The sequence below is a fragment of the Narcine bancroftii genome, chromosome 7, assembly GCF_036971445.1.
Source record: "Narcine bancroftii isolate sNarBan1 chromosome 7, sNarBan1.hap1, whole genome shotgun sequence".
NCBI lineage: Eukaryota > Metazoa > Chordata > Chondrichthyes > Torpediniformes > Narcinidae > Narcine > Narcine bancroftii.
Genome location: NC_091475.1, coordinates 2,678,482 through 2,694,364, shown reverse-complemented (window position 1 = coordinate 2,694,364; position 15,883 = coordinate 2,678,482). Strand labels below are relative to the sequence as shown.

The 15,883-nt window shown below is 41.2% G+C and overlaps 1 protein-coding gene across 1 annotated transcript in view; it reads left to right on the top strand.

Moving 5' to 3' along the window:
• Positions 1-15,883, top strand: part of gpr156 (G protein-coupled receptor 156) — a 60,456-nt gene that overhangs the window by 24,221 nt on the left and 20,352 nt on the right. Inside the window, exons 2-4 of the mRNA XM_069888485.1 lie at positions 861-1,085; positions 5,120-5,244; positions 9,057-9,195. Of these exons, the coding sequence (XP_069744586.1) occupies positions 957-1,085; positions 5,120-5,244; positions 9,057-9,195 (393 nt within the window). The 5' untranslated portion in view covers positions 861-956. The remainder of the gene's footprint in view (positions 1-860; positions 1,086-5,119; positions 5,245-9,056; positions 9,196-15,883) is intronic.

The following is a 15,883-nucleotide window of genomic DNA, read 5'->3' as shown; positions in this document are numbered from 1 at the left end:
TGCTTGGATTTCATGGGTCCATCATAGATGCCATTAGCATTACTTTTCATATAGAAAATGCCAGCACTGGTTAGAATACAGATGCTTCTCATGGTTGAAATCTCTCTAAGCAGTTAGTGCTGCTATCTTACACTCTAGGGACCTGACTTAAGGTGCTTCAGGTGTCTGAATAAAGTTTTTATGTTCTTCCTCTGACTGCATGGGTTTCTGCTAGGTCCTCTGGTTTTCTCATATCCAAAGTCACCTTTGGCTGCTGTAAATTACTTCTTCATGTCAGTAAATGGCAAAAGAATTGAGAAGGAGTTAATGGGCTACAGGGATAAAAGAATGAGAATAGGCATGGACTCAATGGGCTAAAGGTCCCTTGTGTGGTGACATGCAAAATGAAATTCTGGATCTAGTTTTAAAGGACAGTTGAAAAATTCAAATTCATGCCTGCATTATAAAGTCTTCGAACTGTCTTATCAGTGTCCTGTGAAATAACATCATGTCCAGCGCGATCCATGTCACAAAAATAGGATGTCCCCCTCATTTTGATTCCCCCATTGGATGTTCCCACATACAGTGTGAGTGATCTTGGCTAGATTGCAGCAAAGACATTCCTGTCAGGCTCATTTTACCTAATCTGGGGAAGGATTTAATAAACACTTTGACATTTTTCAGCATCTTTGTTCAAGAATGTGCAACTTGATTCGGACCTGATTTGCTGCTACTCCTGAAACTGAAACTCACCAAGTATCACTTCCACGAGAATAGAGGAGTGGAAGAGGAAAGGAAAGGAAAATCTGAAAATTATTAAGAAGGGCACAATAGTTCATGTGTGATCATTTTCTTTTTGGTTTATACCTTCTATCTGCCAGGATGGGTGAAAATTTCCATCTGGTGATGAACTGCAGTACTTCAGCACACATCATGCCAACCAACATAAAATGGTGAGCTGAAAACTCTTGAGCTACATGCCTTCCGTCATGGAAAGCACGCTGAACTGCAGTGCTCTCTGCAGCTTTTCACGCTGCACCGCAGATCCAGGCCTGAGGTCAGAAGATGGAATGCAACTTCTACAGCAGCTGTGTAAACTTCAATTAGTAAGTCTGAAACACAATAACTCAAATACTTTGGTAAATATCCCTTTGAAGTAATTTCATATTTTTGCCATTAAATTTGGTTCTCAAAGTGGTGGGTTGTGTCAGGATATAGCAATACTGATCAACTTGTAATATTTTATTTTCTGATTAATAATATTATGGGGTCAAGGAGGGAATACGCACACTAAGAACGATAATAGATATGATCAGATCATAATCCCCAGTGCTTGCTTTGCATTTTATTTATATAGGGATAGAACTGAAAAATGTCCTTGGTTATCAAAGCTTGTGACTCTGGATCATCTTGTCTAATGACGCCGATGCTTCTGCTAAAGAGTTGAAGGCAGATCAAAAATTTCCGCCTTTTTCTCCACCCTCTACCACCATCCTCCTCCACCTGGAAGAACTTGTCCTCACTTGAAATAACTTCTCCTTAACCTCATCTCACTTCCTTCAAATCAAAGGTGTAGCTATGGGTGCCCACAGGGGACCCAGCTACGCTTGCCTGTTTGTAGGCTTTGTGGAACAATCCATGCTACAAGTTTACACAGGCAAGGCCCCTCTACTCTTCCTCCGTAATATGGATGACTACATCGGGGCTGCCATATGTACCCATGATGAGCTCATCAACTTCATTCACTTAATGGCCATCTTCCAACCTGATCTCAAACTCACCTGGTCCATCTTCAACAACACTCTCCTCTTTCTGATCTAGTAAAATCAAACCAAAATGCTGGAGGAACTCAACTGGTATTTTGAGCATCTATAGGAGACAAACATTTTGGGCTTGAGCCCTTCTTCAAGGAATAAGCAGAACAATCCAAAAGGAGGAAATCTCAGAATTCAAACAATGGGGGAGGAGTCCAGATCAACAAAAGGTGTTAATTGGATATGATAAGGGAAGAGGTAAGAATTTATCATGTTTGTGTGAAAGGAGATGGAATGGAGAGGCAGAGATAGGGAAAGGCCATGGGATAAAATGTGGTGGTGGGGGTTAACTAAAGCCAGAGAAGTCAATATTAATGCTATCCAGTGGAGGGTGCCCAGTAGGAAGATAAGGAGCTGTTCCTCCAGTTACAGGTTGTCTCAGTCTGGCAGTGTAGGAGACCACAGACAGGCATGTCAGCAAGGGGGAATTGAAATGGGTGGCCACTGGGAGACCCACACAGAGATGAGGCGCTCAACAAAGTGATCTCCCAGACTCTCCAATGTAGAGGAGACCACAATGGAAGTAGCGGATCCAGTAGATGACCCCTACAGATATACAAGTGAAATGTTGCTTCACTTGGAAGGACTGTTTAAGGCCCTGAATGCCGATGTGCAACAAGAACAGGATTCCTCTTGTCCTCACCTACCACCCCACCAGTCTCCACATCCAACACATCCGCCACCTACTAAATGATCCTACCACCAGACACATATTCCCCTCTCTGCCTTCTACAGGGACCACTCCCTCTGTGTCCACCTTGTCCACTCCTCCCTCCCCACCAATAGTCCCCTTGGGACTTACCCCTATGACCACAGGAGATGCTCCACTTGTGCCCATACCTCCATCCTCAGCACCATTTGAGGCTTCATACAGTCCTTCCAAGGGAAGCAATATTTCACTTGTGAATTTGCAGGGGTCATGCACTGCATCTGGTGCTCCCGCCATGGTCTCCTCAACATTGGAGAGATTGGACGCCAACTGGGAGATCGCTTTGTTGAGCACCTCAGCTCTGTCCACTGCAATAGTGTGGATCTCCCAGTGACCACCCATTTCAATTCTCCATCACAATCCCTTGCTGACATGTCTGTCCATGGTCTCATGCACGGCCAGACTGAGTCCACCCATAAACTGGAGGAACAACACCTCATCTTCCAACTGGGCACCCTCAAACTGGATGACATTAATATGGACTTCTCTGGCTTTTGTTAAACATCCCCTCCATCTTCCCCATCACCTTTCCCTATCTCTGTCTCTCCATTCCATCTCCTTTCACACAAACATGATAAATTCTTACCTCTTTCCTTATCATATCCAATTCACACCTTCTGTTGGTCTGGATTCCTTCCCCAATGTTTGAATTCTGAGATTTCCTGCTTCTTGATTATTCTGCTTATTCCTTGAAGAACACCTCAGGCCCGAAACGTCAGCAATATATTTTTGTCTCCTATGGATGCTGAAAAGAGGTCGAGTTCCTCCAGCATTTCAGTGTGATTTTTACTACAATGACCGTGTCTGCAGACTTTCGTGTTTCTCCCCTTCCTGGATCTCCATCTGGGGAGGCAAGCTTTCCACCGACATATATTACAAACCCATCTACTTCCCATAACTACACATCCTCACACACTGTTCCTTGGAAGGATTCTATTCCCTTCTCTCAATTTCTCCATCTCTGCCACATCTGTTCCCAAGATGAGGTTTTCCAGTGCAGATCTTCTGAAATGTCTGCCTTCTTCCACAAACATGGCTTCCCCTCCACCACCATCAATTCAGCATCTCCTCCATTTCCTGTTCATCTGCCCAGACCCCCTCTTCCCTCCAGACACAACAAATACAGGTTTCTCTTATCCTCACCTACCACCCCACCAGCCTCTACATTCCAATACATTTGTCCTCTGGAATTTCCAACAGGATCCCACGATCCAACCTCTTCCTTTCTCCTCCACTTTCTGCCTTCTGTAGGGACTGCTCCCTTTGTGACTCCCTTGTGCACTCATCCCTCCCCACTGATTAGCTCCTCAGCACCTTCTCCTGTGGTCACAGGTGTAACACTTGTACCCACACCTCCTCCCTCACCACAGTCCGTGGCCCCAAACAGGAGGTGCAACACTTGTACCCACACCTCCTCCCTCACCACAGTCCGGGGCCCCAAACAGGAGGTGCAACACTTGTACCCACACCTCCTCCCTCACCACAGTCTGGGGCCCCAAATAGGAACACTTGTATCCACACCTCTTCCCTCACCACAGTCCGGGGCCCCAAAAAAGCCTTTCAAGTTAAGCAAAACTTCACATGTATCCACAGGACTGATTTACTGTGTTTGGTGCTCCCTTTGTGGCCTTCTGTTCATTGGAGAGACTAGGTGCAGACTGGCAGATCGCTTCACCGAGCACCTTCGCTCTGTCCGCACCAGTGACAGAGACCTCCCAGTGACCAACCATTTCAGTTCTACATCACATTCCCATACTTGTATATCTGTCCATGGTCTCTTGTATTATCCCACCAAGACCACTCGTAAATTGGAGGAACACCACCTGATTTTCCATCTGGGTGATTTTCTGGATGGCATTAATATTGACTTTTCCGGTGTCTGCTAACCTGTTCTCCTTTCCTCCTTTCTTCCCTTCCCCTGTCAGTGATTTTTTTTTTCCTGTTCTCCTTTCCTCCTCCCTTCCCTTCCCCTGTCAGTGATTTTTTTTCCCCCCAGCCTCTGATCCATTTCCCTATCACCTCGGCTCCTTTCCCTTCATCCCCTCCCTCTTGTATACACCTATCACCTGCTAGCCTGTGCTCCTCCCCCTCCCCTTACCTTCCCCCCCTCCTTCTTATTTAGATGTCTGCACTCCTTAAAAAGGCCTTAGGCTCGGACTGCCTTTTGCTCCTCATGGATGCTGCATGACCTGCTGAGTTTCTCCAGCACTTTCGTGTGACCGCTTTAAACACCTACAACTTGAACTAAACTTGGACACTTAATCTTTTAGCTAAATGTTTATTTTTTCCATCCCTGTGAAATACCTTAGGATATACTCCAAACTTAAAGGTCTATAAATGTAAGCTATTGTTAATTGTGCACACAATGATGATAATGTAAAGATTATAAAGGGAAATGCAATTTGCCTCAGCATCAAAAGTTAGACTCGAATTGGGCAAAAATGCTTCATCTCTGTTACTGCCTTCCACAACATCATCAAATCTATGTTTAATATTATTTTCTTGGACAAATATCGGTCTGCAGAATTGTTCAGTAATGCATTTTTAAGTTGTAATCAGGATTAAATGCTTATTGTGATCATAATGTTTGTATAAATAATGCCTGATTTTTTGACAGAAAAAAATGTCTGAAGCTGAACACGTGTCCCCTGTGCTACTTGGAATGATGGGCACCTTATTATCATGTGGGATACTCCTGGCCCTCTTTTTTCTCCTCTTCACCATCAAATTCAAAAATAATAGGTACAATTATCAGTATAATCTTAAGGTTCTGAGATGTACTTCTTAGTGAGAAAGATATCTAAGCACTGCATTGCATTGACAATGTTTAAATTGAATTGCTGGTCTGGCCTGAAAAACTAGTTGTTCTTGGGTCAGAAAAATGGTAGAATTAGTGACCTGTATCACTGCATCCTGAAGAAAGGCAAAGTCATGCACTCAGATTACATCATACAAGGAGGCCATGGAGCCCATTACATGCCAGTGGGAATAAAAAGCCATTCAGTCTAATGCCACTTTCCAACTTCTGTAGGTAATGGTGCTTGTGTACAAATCCAGATGCTTTTGAAATATTTTTAGGATCTTTTTCTCCATTAGCCATTGTGGGAGAGAGCCCAAATGGAAGATGAGGTATTGTTCCTCCAATTTGCATGCAGTCTCAGTCTGGCAGTGCATGAGACCATGGACAGACATGCGAGATTGAAATGGGTGGCCACTGGGACATCCACACTCTTGCAGTAAACAGAGTCAAGGTACTGAACAAAGCAATCTCCTAGTCTGCATCCTGTCTCTCTGATGTAGAGGAGACCACAATGGGAGCACCGGATACTGTAGACTATTCTCTTTTAAGATGGTATCCCTCCTTAAGGCTCACAAGTTGTGCAAGATGCCATAACCTCGCTAGAATAAGCTGCCATTGATAGAGCTTCAGTGTCTAAGTAAACTTCTAAACCTTCAAAAGAGGTTGCAGCAAGTATCAGGATGTCTTCAAACCAGGTTTACTCAAAAATGCCACCAACATGAACGGGGATGATGGGTAGTACCAACAAGGCATTAAATATCTGGAGATTAAAGTAGATAAAGACTTACACAACTTGTACAAACTTAACATAACATAACAACAATTACAGCACGGAAACAGGCCATTAGGCCCTTCTAGTCCGCACCAAACCAAACACCCCTTTCTAATCCCACCTCCCTGCACAATGCCCATAACCCTCCATCTTCTTCTCATCCATATACCTGTCCAACCTTTTCTTAAATAATACAATTGACTCCGCCGCCACTATTTCTCCCGGAAGATCATTCCACACAGCTACCACTCTCTGAGTAAAGAAGTTCCCCCTCATGTTACCTCTAAACCTCTGCCCCTTAATTCTTAACTCATGTCCTCTTGTTTTAAACTTTCCTCCTCTTAACGGAAATAGTCTATCCACAATCCATTCTGTCTATCCCTTTCATAATCTTAAATACTTCTATCAAATCCCCTCTCAACCTTCTACGCTCCAAAGAATAAAGACCCAATCTGTCCAATCTCTCCCCATACTCCAGATGCTTAAACCCAGGCAACATTCTGGTAAACCTTCTCTGCACTCTCTCCACTCTGTTTATATCCTTCCTATAATTAGGCGACCAGAACTGCACACAGAACTCCAAATTAGGCCGCACCAACGTCTTATACAATCTCAACATCACCTCCCAACTCCTATATTCCATGCAATGATTGATAAAGGCCAGCATACTAAAAGCCTTCTTCACCACCCTATGCTCTGGAAGATTGAGGAGGACTTGGTCAGATGGAGGATGCTGCCATATTGATGGGCAGAGTCAACTGTTGGAATGAAAGTGACGCCAAGGCTCCAATATCTTGTCCAATCATTACCCATTTCATTGCCTCAGGGTTTTTTGAAAATGCTCAACAAATGTGTCAGAAAGTTTCTGTCGAATGGAAAAGTAGCTAGAATCTCCATGGAAAGGTTGACAAAGGATTATAACTTGCAGGGTTTAAAATGACCAGATTTCAAAAAGTATAACTGGGCAGCCCAAGCGAGGTTTATCACCTCATTCTTTGAGGGAGGGATCCTCCCTCACGGGCACAAATTGGACACTTTGTAGGTGAAGACATAGCCGAATACCAAATACCATAGTGGATACCAAATTACTCACAAAAAAAATGGATAACCCCATCCTAAAGCATGTACTCCAGACATGGAAAAGAGTAAAACTGTGTATTGGATGGAAGGTGGGGACATTCCCCAAAACGACCCTGATCCAGAATAATTTAATACCCTTGACTCTGGATAATAAAATCCCGGACACCTGTGCCAGAAGGGGATCAGGTGTATTGAGGATTGTTACAAATTGGGGCAGCATATACTATTTGAGCAAATGAAGAACAAATACGAATTGCCTAACAGAACATTCTCTTGCTATCTCCAAATAAGATCTTTCTTAAGGCAAATATTGGGACCATCTATGACCCTACCTAGATGTAGTTACATGGAGATTCTAATTTGACAGGGGAATGTGTATAAACTGTATCTCTAAGATGTATTACATATTCCAAAGTGAGGGCCCAAAGCCGGGCTTATACAGGGAGAGATGGGAGTTGGACTTGGGCAAAACAATCAATGAAGAGTGGTGGCGAGTCCTGTGTTTGGACAGTGTGACTGGTGTCATTAACACCAGATACAGGTTGGCGCAATATAACTTCTTGCACCAGCTGTACCTCACACCACAAAAATTACATAAGTCAAAGCCTGAAATTTCAGAAATGTGCTTTAGGTGTGTGGTGGAGGTTGGAACTTTTGTCCACTCCACGTGGTTGTGTACAAAGGTGAGATCCTTCTGGGAACACCTGGGGGGACATTCTGAAACAAATTACAAAAGTAGATTTTCCACAGAATCTAGAGTTGTACCTTCTGGGAGACATTGGGGAGGCGTAGTTTAGACTGACAAAATACCAAATTCCATTTATGAAGGTTGCCAGGAAGTATATAGTGGTTTTGTGGAAATCCAACTCCCAACAAAATACCATACAATGGAATATGGAAAAGCAGAATTGCATTCCCCTGGACAAAATCGCATACAATCTAAGGAAGAATGTACGACCTTACTTGAAATATATTGGCACTCAAATAGATTAGTTCCCCCCACCAACCGAAATAGGGATATTGTAGCAATCCGCCCCTGGCAGGGACTAACAAAATGGGACGTGGCGCAGATGGCGTGTTTTCTTTTCACTTGTTTTGGTTTTATTTTAAGTTTCTTTTCAGTTTTTCATCTTTGTTACTTAGTTATTAAAATTCCTAGATTTCTGGAGGGTTCATTGGCCCCACTGCCATTTGTATCAGTGTAAATTAATTGTCCATATTTTCTGCTTTATGTGGGGGTGGGGAGGGGGATAAATACAGAATCTGTATAGACAAACAAATGTTGGAAAAATTTGATTGTTGAATTTTGAGAGTCTATGAAAATGAAAAATAAGATTTTTTTTGAAAAAAATCCCACCAACAGGTAGAGTTTCATATCTATGGGACCTGAACGGATATTAGGGACTCAAATGGATATTCGGGAGTTGAAATTGTTCATGGGAGTCCCTAGGAACTAGTTTACTAATATAGGTGTGGAAAAGACCATTTTATTCTGGGTGTTCAATGTAATTAACAAATCCTATGATCTTTAATCCAGTAGAGCTTCTTGAAAAGTTTATATTTATTTGCTTCTGCCTCCAATTCTTATCTTCTACTTCTTAATCCCTACTTCTAACTAAACTTGGGTCACCTAATCTCACCTGATTTCTGGACCAGTATTCAAATTGAGGTAACTAAATTTAAATAGGCAGGCCTCAGAATATTAACATGAGCAGTGAAGGCACAGTGGACCTCCTCCAGACTCTGCAGGCTTCTCCAGTGATGTACATTACTCTATATATTAACATTATTGAAATGAAAAATGTTATTTTGGAACTTGTCATCATATTGTGTAGAATTCAATTTTGTTATTTGAAAAATTCATATTGAACTTTTTGCCTCTGCTATAATTACATTTGTCAGGATCGTGAAAATGACCAGCCCAAATCTCAACATCGTAACAATTGTAGGAAGTGTTTTCACATATATCAGTGGTTACATGTTTGGGTTTGAGGAAGGAAGAACAGCTACAGCAGAAATTTCAATCAAGCTGATCTTTCAGGTGAGGAAATACAAAGAATCCTGCACTGGTGAAAATGTGAGAAATGTGAGATTCAGGAGTTCACATTTTTTGGTTTTGCTGCATTTTGTTTTGAGTAAATATTATCAGGTGGAGACATTTCTATCATTTAATCTGGCCTGTCAATGAAAACCTGTCATTAAAAAAAACACATTGGCAAGATTGAAATCTGTTGTGCCAGACTTCACCATGAATATAATGGAGAAATAATTTTTTCTCTGTGAAAACTTTCAAATGTGCGTGAAGCTCTCACATTATAACCATATAACCATATAACCACTTACACCACAGAACAGGCCAGTTCGGCCCTACTAGTCCATGCCGTAGCAAATCTCCACCCTCCTAGTCCCACTGACCAGCACCCGGTCCATACCCCTCTAGTCCCCTCCTATCCATGTAACGATCCAGTCTTTCCTTAAATGTAACCAATGATCCCGCCTCAACCACGTCTGCCGGAAGCTCATTCCATATCCCCACCACCCTCTGCGTAAAGAAATTTCCCCTCATGTTCCCCTTATAATTTTCCCCCTTCAATCTTAAACCATGTCCTCTAGTTTGAATCTCCTCCTTTCTTAATTGAAAAAGCCTATCCACATTTACTCTGTCTGTCCCTTTTAAAATCTTAAACACCTCTATCAAGTCCCCCCTCAATCTTCTACGCTCCAGAGAAAAAAGCCCCAGTCTGCACAACCTTTCCCTGTAACTCAGACCCTGAAATCCTGTCAACATTCTCGTGAACCTTCTCTGCACTCTCTCTATTTTGTTTATATCTTTCCTATGATTTGGTGACCAAAACTGTACACAGTACTCCAAATTTGGCCTCACCAATGCCTTGTACAATTTCATCATAACCTCCCTACTCTTGAATTCAATACTCCGATTTATGAAGGCCGACATTCCAAATGCCTTCTTCACCACACCATCTACCTGAGTATCAGCCTTGAGGGTACTATTTACCATAACTCCTAAATCCCTTTGTTGCTCTGCACTCCTCAATTGTCTACCATTCAATGTATATGACCTATTTAAATTTGCCTTTCCAAAATGTAGCACCTCACATTTATCTGTATTAAATTCCATCAGCCATTTCTCAGTCCACACCTCCAGCCTTCCTAAATCACCTTTTAATCTAGGTTGGGGATAAACTGTTTTTCTGTGCAGTATAGAACGAAGGTTGCAGATAAGGGTGATGATGAAATTATGCATTATTTAACATCATTTAATATCATGTGACTTGATATTTTAAGGTTTGAATTTAATTCACATAATTATATTTATTTAAAATAAGGATTATGTGGTATTGTGGCGGTCCGAAACGGGCTGCCTCACAAAGTGAAGGACGAACGCGACGATCCAGCAGGCTGCACGAGGCCCGCAGTGCTGGCTTCCAATTGGCCACAACTAAAGGACCCTAACTGTCCTATCAAGGAAAGCGGATCACAGAAGCACCAATCAGCACTGAAGGAGCTCTGCCCACGCCCCTCATGTTGAGAATAAAAGCAGGGCTGTGAGCCCAATTAAGCTCAACTACACTTGGGGTTCCTGTTCTTTCTGGGAACTGTGTTTTTTCTGAGCTAACCTGCATACAGCTCTAACCTCTCCTGCACTATAGGCTCCACAGAGCCATAGCTTGTAGCAGCTAGCTACAGTATAATGCAGGTATATATCTTGTGCTTTGGAAGGCAAATGTTTCTACATAATATAACAAATAATATCTTAAAATTCAAAGATAAATTTGATTCAAAATTTAAAAATTAAACAAGTGCGATGCAAGTATTTTGCAAAAACAATTCAAATCTGCAATGCATACAAGAAATAAAGGCTTGTACATTTTTAAACTCCTAATTTGTTGTTCATACATAATACACATACTTTCAAAAAGTAGAAGCTGGTACAAAAAGAGGAAGAATAAAAAAAAAATGCAAAGCATTTAAATTACTCAGAAAGTTGCTATTCATTTGCTTTGACAGGTCACAGCTGATCAGGGAATGTAACCTTCGGAAACCATCTGAACATGAAAAGGAGGAGTGGAAGTAAATTAAGATTACATCTGATTTGATTATTGACCACATCTTCATTTTCTTGTCTGGACCCCCTTTCATCCCAAAATCTACCCTTTAACAGACTTAGAACATGGAAAGTTGCCAATCAAGCCATAACACTTAAGCTTTCTTTTTGAAAGAACCATTCGACTCGTTTTGCTTCCCTTCCCTTTCTCTACTGTCCAAAATTTCCTTTCATAATTGGTTCTTTCAGGTAGTGTATTCCAAAACATTAAAGATCTGATTATTTTTCATCTGGTTCTAAATAGAAGCCCTTTGGGTACCAATTTGCTCTCACCATCAGTTTCTTTTTTCCAATCAACCAATCAATAGCTCTTAGTTTTTAACATTTTTTCTAGATCTCTGAGGAGAACAATCTATTTTCTGTGCTTTCCTTGAACTACCCTCCCTTGGCATTATTTTGGATAAATTTCTCCAACCTGATGTCTTGCCTGGAGCATAAATATCTGAATTGGTGCCCAATGAATTGCCTGAAGTCTGATCATTGACATAAAAAAAACCCCAGATTTTTTAAAATGTTGTGCTGTATGTGTCAGGTTTTAAGATTGTGGTTTTTTAAAAAAAAATCATCAACTAATTCTGCCTTCTTCAGAGATCTGTGCATGTCAACTACAGCGTTTCTGAAATCCCTTTAAGATTAGATTGTTTTAGGAACACACAAATAAAAGCAGAAATATACCATTCAGTCCTTCAAGCCTGTTCCACTATTCAATGCAATCCTGGCATATACTTCATTTCAGTCACATATTTGTTCTCATTCCTCCCCTCAATTACATTTTAATCCAGAGATTCAAACACTTCCTCCTTCAGTATGCTCAGCTACTTGGTTTCCATTCTGCTCCTCATTCCATCTTCCAGAAGCATGGCATAAGTATGGCTCGTGCTTCATTGCTACTCAGAATACAGCAGCCTGCGTGATTTCCTCTATTGACCCTATTAATCATTTACAGAATGCATTGCTGCAATTCACAAATCTTATTAAATGATACCTTCCAAGAACATGACCTCTACTCTCTAGAAAGATAAGGGCCGCAGATGCATGGAAACATTATGCCAATTACAAGTTTTCTTCCAAGTTACACCATTCTGACTTGGAAAAGTATTCCTCCTCCTTCATTATGGCCAAGTTGAAAAAGTTGAAATTTTGGAATTCCCTATGGAATAACACCAAGAGTATACTTTCACCAAAAAATTGGATAGAGGAAAGTTTATCAGCCAGAAAACAAAGTATAGGAATATTCTGATTTTTCTCAAAAGAGAGACTTCATTTAAAATCCTGTGACCTCAGGGCTTCGTGAAGGTTGTCCGGGGAAGCAGAGTACTGGTACCAGGCATCAGAAAACAGGGAGACTACCCCCTGTTTGAGAAGGAGAAGCAGAGATCAGCCTATGGGACAGTCACCATGGCAGTGGACCAGTCAGGAGATCTGTGGCTGAAGATCACACAGGCTTTTGGTAATTTGAGGCGAGGAACCCATTCAGGCTGCAAGTGACAGCATTCAAAGGACTTATACCAGGATGGAGACTGGCTGAAGAGATAGCAGATATCAGAACCAGGATGCAAGAGGATGCTGAAGGCTTCCTGTTCATTTTGGAGTTTTGGATCTGGAGCTCAGGTTGTTGATGGTTTGGACTGAAGTCTGTGTGGTTGCAGGAGAGCTGGAGGCAAATCATGGACACTCAGTGACTCTGAAGGGCCTCTTTTGTTTTTCTCTCTGAATGTAAGGGGGGCTGGGCAATTTCTCCTGATGGAAAATTTTTGTCTGCCTGATGGTAGACTAAAATAAGTGTCATGTAAATATTACATCTGTTTTATTACATGACAATAAAAGAATCTTGAATCTTAATTTGGCAAAGAAATTGTGTCTTATTTCCATGTTTGCTGCTAATACAAATGTATGTGGGATTATAAGCAGGAAATTTAGACATGCTAAATGAATGGATAAGAAAGTGGCTTATGGAATATTATGTGGAAGAAATGTTACATGGTGTGTTATGAGGACCCCAAAACCCAGCAGTAATAGATATTCACCAAGACAAATGGTTACTTAAACAAAAAATACTTTTAATTATCTTTAAACATGAAAATGGGATCACACTTTAACTTATCACTATTAACTTAACTAACATAACTTAACCCCCCCCCTCCCTCTAATTCCAAGTGCACATGTATGTAATGTGTATGTAAGTTCAGAAAAGTTCTTTGGTTCACAGTCCAATCTCACTTCTCATTCCTCCAAGTTTACTGGTTGTAGGCAATTCTTATACTGTGCACAGAATTTAACATTTATGAAGATCACCAGGCTTTGGTGCTTGAAATGTAAATGGTTACCGCTCAGGAAGGTTCTTGTCGGTTTTCAGAGAGATATTTGTTGTTCTTGGACACAAAGTGATTCCTTTTAATCAGCCACTTCAGTGTCTTGCTGAAGAAACTTGCCCCATCAGGGTTTTCCAGGTGATAATCTCTTTCTTTCAGGTCACCAGAATTCCTTTTTGTTTCCCTTATTTCAAGTGAAATATTAGGTAGTCCAGTCCTCTCCTCTTGCATGAATCACAAGGGCTTTGACCAGGCTGAACTAAGCACTGGTCAAATGAGGTTTTCCATAAGCTTGCCAGCTTGTCCTGTTCCAGTCCTAGCTGCTGATGCTGTTTGTAGCACTGCAGAACTGATCTCTCTCTCTCTCTCTCTCAGAGAAGAGCCTGTTTAACTCTCTCTGCTTGCAAAAACCACCTGAACCTCTTAGAACAGCAAGCTGCACTCCAGACAGCCTGCAGCTCTGAACTACTCCTCCAATCTCTTTCATCTGTTGCTTTTCAAAACAACAATCCATTAGTGAAGTCTATTGGACTCTCCCAAAAGTTTTTGAAAGGCCCCCAGGAGCCACCCTGTCTGGCTTGAGCAGAGCTCCAGTATTTTAAATGAGATCTGTTTTGAAGTGTTTGTATGTGACCTACACTAAAAAACCTGCCCTAATTTATCTCCCAAAAACATGTCTATATAAAATACAAACACAACATAATCTGTCACAAGTGAATAGCCCCTTTAAAGAGGATTTGAGTATAGAAGTAACATTGTGAGAACACATCTGGCATATTTTGTACAGTTCGGATATATCTTGCTACGAAGGGATTGTAATGAAAATTCGCCAGGATGTTTCCTGAAATGGCAAATTTGTCATGAGTTGAGATTAAATAGATTTTCAGTACTGTATAGAATTAGAAGAATGATTGATGATGTCATTGAAACATACAAAATACTTTCAGGCACAGAGAAAAGATGCTTCACTATAAGACATAGGAACAGAATTGAGCCATCAGCTTATCGATTCTGCTCGGCCAATTGACCATGGCTGATTTATTTTTCTCTCAAACCCATTCTCAAGCCTTCTCCCTGTAACCTTTGACATCCTGACTCATCAAGAACCAATTAGCCTCTGCTTTAATTATACCCAATGATGACCTCCACAGTTGTCTGTGGCAATGAATTCCACAAATTTATTCCCATTTGGCTCAAGAAATTCCTGCTCATCTCTGTTCTAAAGGGATGGATTTTTATTCTGAGCCTGTGTCCTATGGTATTAGATTCTCCCGCTATTGGAAACATTCTTTCCATATCTACTCTAGCCAGGCCTTTCAATATTTAGTAGGTTTTGATGAGATACTCTCACATCTTTGTACATTCTCACCATATCTGTATGTGTTTTTTCTTCAGGGGCTCCAGTTTCCTCCCACCATTCAAAACGTTTGAGGGGGTTGGGGTGGGTGTAGGTTAATAGGGTGTAAATTGAGTAGCATGGACCCATGGGCTGAAATTGCCTGTTACCGTGCTGTATGTCTAAATTCTAAAAATCTTTGAGCTTCAGCAAGTACAGGCCCAGAGTCATCAGATGTAAACCTTCTAATCACCATGATCATTCTCAGAAACTTCCTCTGGATCCTCTGCTAAACCAGCACATACTTCCTCAGGTATGATCCAAAATTGCTCACAATACTCCAAATGTGGTGTGACCAATGCTTTATAAAGCCTCCATTTACATTCTTGTCCTCTTGAAATGAATGCTAACATTGCATTTACCTTCCTTACTCTCGATTCAACCTGCATGTTCAGTTTGGGGAATCCTTCATCATGACTCCCAAGTCCCTTTGGACCTCCACTTCGGAATTTTCTCCCCATTTAGAAAATAGCCTACTTCTTTATTCCTTTTGCTTCTCTTCCTCTGCTTGATAGGGGTGCTGGACAGGTGGCACCTCAGGCAAACAAAGTAAACAGATTTAGTATTTATGAATATAACGATAAAGCTTCTGAAAGGGCCAGATAGCCTACTCCAATTCCTCATTTTATTAAGAACCAGAACAGCTTAAGGTCACCACTGACATCTAGCTTTCTGAGGGCAATTAGGAAAGGCAATTAAATATTACCCTGGCCAGTGATCCCAATACCCAAGAATAAATAAAAATATAAATCGTTAGTCACTTCTACAATGAAAGGTTACCATTAAAAGCAGTAGACATTTTCATATGAAACAGGAATCATTAATTAGCTTCAATCACAATATAATCAGTGAAATATTTTAAATGAATAAAACTGTGGCAGGTCGCAAACAAATA